Source organism: Athene cunicularia (assembly GCF_003259725.1).
Source record: "Athene cunicularia isolate RWA chromosome 9 unlocalized genomic scaffold, athCun1 chr9_part2, whole genome shotgun sequence".
NCBI classification, from domain to species: Eukaryota; Metazoa; Chordata; class Aves; order Strigiformes; family Strigidae; genus Athene; species Athene cunicularia.
The window spans coordinates 115,937-118,999 of NW_020799111.1; the positions used below are offsets into that span (position 1 = coordinate 115,937).

At 59.5% G+C, this 3,063-nt stretch overlaps 1 protein-coding gene across 1 annotated transcript in view; it reads left to right on the forward strand.

Annotated features, from left to right (window-relative positions):
- The first annotated feature begins 1,527 nt into the window (after positions 1-1,527).
- The window catches only part of SNED1 (sushi, nidogen and EGF like domains 1), a 27,304-nt gene continuing 25,768 nt past the window's right edge, over positions 1,528-3,063 (forward strand). Inside the window, exons 1-2 of the mRNA XM_026855373.1 lie at positions 1,528-1,535; positions 2,276-2,330. Coding sequence (XP_026711174.1) covers positions 1,528-1,535; positions 2,276-2,330 — 63 coding nt within the window. The remainder of the gene's footprint in view (positions 1,536-2,275; positions 2,331-3,063) is intronic.

Below are 3,063 nucleotides of genomic sequence, written 5' to 3' on the forward strand. Positions count from 1 at the left end.
CGCCACGGAGGGACCGGCAAACTGGTGCTTTCGGGCCCAAAACCGCTGGGAGCCAGCCGTGGCGCCGGAGGCGGCGACGCTCAGCCTGGCTGCCGCCAGGAGGAGCAGATGCTGCCCGAGTCAAGGGGTGAGCTTTGGTCCCCTGCTCAGATCTGAGGGAGGTCTTGGTCACCTTCCACCTCCGGAGGGCTCCCTGGGACAGGATCACGCCCCGGGCTGCACGGAGTTAGGACAGCAACGGCCACAATGGGGCAGAGGCTGGCTGTCGTTTCCGCACAGCCTTTCTGCCTGTACCCTTACACCTGCCTTCAGTCCTCCAGCATCTCCCACAAATCCTGGAGAGGGAGATGCATGGCATGCCCTCCTCGGGGCAGGTTCCCTGGCTTCGCTGGCCCTGAGCCAGAGCTCTTAATAATTATAGTCTGTGGATGGAAGGCAGGACTCTCCACAGGACGGCACGGCTCAATAACCCCAGGCTCCATTACTTGGTCAGATCAGTAGAGGGAGGGGGAAGCTCCTGCGGGAACTCTGTGACAGCAGGAACCTGTGTGGGAAGAGGGTCACAGCTGAGCGTGGGGCCCCTGGAACCTTGCCTGGGGAGGGGAGAGACACGGGGCTCACGGCCGGTCCTCCCACTTCCTGTGGCTCAGGCTTTTTATTGTCCTTTTATATACCCCAGACAAAGTTTCCACATCTCCCTGGCATTGTTTCCAGTTCGTCCTCATGCCTCCTTCAGTCCCACGTGACTAAGAACCCACTCTCCTCACAGGGGTCTGTCCCTCATGGCCGTCTGTCCTTCCACCAGCTGAGCTCCAGGGAGCCCTGGCTGCCTTCCAAGAGGGAGCAGGGACAGATCTTCAACCTGCAAAGCATCCTCGTGCACCTGCAGTACGAGCCATGGAGGTGAGCACGAGCCAGCACCAGGGTCCTCACCGCCTGAAGGCTGGGGATGCCCGGGGCCGGGGAGCCCTAGCTGCATTTTAAACCACTGACACCAGACAAGAAGCTCTGTGCCTCCTTACCCGAGCCCCACACTCCTGGTTTCACCTCACCTGAGCAGGAAGCACTCAGTCCCCCATACTGACCACCATCCCAGCCAGAGCTGAATGTGCAGCTTGGTCTTGCCCTCCTCCATCACTCGGGGAGGACAAGCTGGCTGGTGTCCTGGAGAGGAACTGAGAGCAGCAGGACTCCCTGGTGCCAAAGCAGAGCTCCTGGGGGCTTCACTCTCCTCATCGGAGGGGTCTGGGCTCATCCCAGAGGTCACTGAGCCCAAGCCAGGCAGAAGAGACAACCTCTCTAGAGCCTGATGTGGGGAAAAGAGGGCAGAGAGATGCAGGCCACCAATTTTCTAGAGGTGGTGGAGCGTGGCTCACTGCTGGCAGGGCCATTGCATGCCCTAGGAGCATCACTTTGTCACCACTAGAGTCCCTGCTGTGACAGCACCCAGGACAGTCCTTCAGCCAGCGCCTGACAGGGGTGCTGGAGGAGGCCACGGGGAACTGAACTGTGAGCAGGAGCAGTACTATGGGAAGGTAAGGCTGGGGGTTAGGAAGATGAGGCAGTCCTCCTGGGCAGCTTGGTTCTGGAGGCGGAGCTATGCCCTCCTTGGTAGGGTGCTGACTGACCCCACAGCATGACCCTGGCATCCTGCTCTCATCGCTGCCAGAGTTCTGGCACCAAGAGGAGCGTGTGCGATGTGATCCCCCCAGTGCCTCACTGCCTTTGGCACCTGCACTCTGCGGATCTCTGGGTGCCACCACTGAGAGATGAGTGCTGCAAAATGTTGCCCTCTGCCCCTTCCCACAGGCTGGGGTCTTCCCCTTTCCCCATCCTCCATCCTCTTTTCCCCTTCCTCCTTCCCTCTTTTCCTCCCTCCTTACTCTTATCTCCTTCATGTTATTCCTTCCTCTTTCTCTTTCCCCTTCTCTTTCCCCTTCTTTCTTCCTCTTCCTCTTCTGCCTCCTTCCCCTTTTCCCTTTTCCTTTTCTCCTTTCCCCTCTCCTCATTTCCTCCTTCCCCCTTTCCTTTTTCCTTCCCCTTTTCTCTTTCTCATTCCCCCTCTCCCGTCTCCTTACCCCTTCCCTTTCCCTTTTCTCCTTTCCCCTTTTTCTTTCCCATTTTCCCTTCCTCCTTCCTCCTTCCCCCTTCCCCTTCCTTCCTCTCCCTTCCTCTTTCTTCTTTCCCATCCCCCTTTCCCCTTCTTCCTTTCCTATTCATCTTTCCCCTTCTTTCTTCCCCTTCCCCTTCCCTTTCCTCCTCCTCTCCTCTGCAGGCAAGAGGCCCTGGAGGAGCAGCTACTCTGCCGCTGCCAGGCGCAGGCAGTGCAGGTAGTGTCCCTGCTGCAGTCACAGTGGGAAAGAGTTGGCCAAGGAGTGGTGCTGGCTGGTGGCACAGCTGGCAACACAGCTGGCCAGCCAGCCAGGAGAGGTGGGAGCCACTGGAGGTGCTGCCAGATACTGCCCAATGCTTCAGGCTGCGGGGCAGCTTGGCAGGAGGGTGTTGGGGTGCAGAGGGGAGTCCCACTTGAAGCAGGGGACCAGCCACCAAGGCCAAATTGGCAGCTCAGTGTGGCAGGTCTGGCCCCTGCCTGCACTTTGCCTGCTGGCAGGAGGTTGCTCGGCACTGTGACCTGTGCATGGGCACCGTGGGGCATAAGGCCTCCCTCATGCCCACCGGCATCCCTCTGTGCTGCCCAGGAGAGCTGAGCCGGGCACTGTGGTAGGCTGAGGCAGATACCACCCAGCAGGAGGGAGAGGAACCAGTGTGGGGAGGGGATGGCGCAGGTCAGCATGGTGGGGAGACAGCAGAAGCTCCATCCCATGCAGAGGGAGCAGCGAAACACTGGAAGGCTGATCCCTGCCTGGGCCGTGCCATGTATGTGGGCAAGCAGCATGGCCAGTCACAGCTGAGCGTTCAGGGCAGTGCCAGGACAGGTGAGCCAGCAAGAGGCTCAAACGTAGCACAGCTCCATTGGAGGTGACACATAGGGGAAAATTTCCTAGCAAGAATGTCAGTTGGGCTGTGGAAGACATGGCTGGAGCACAGTGCTCAGCCTGGACG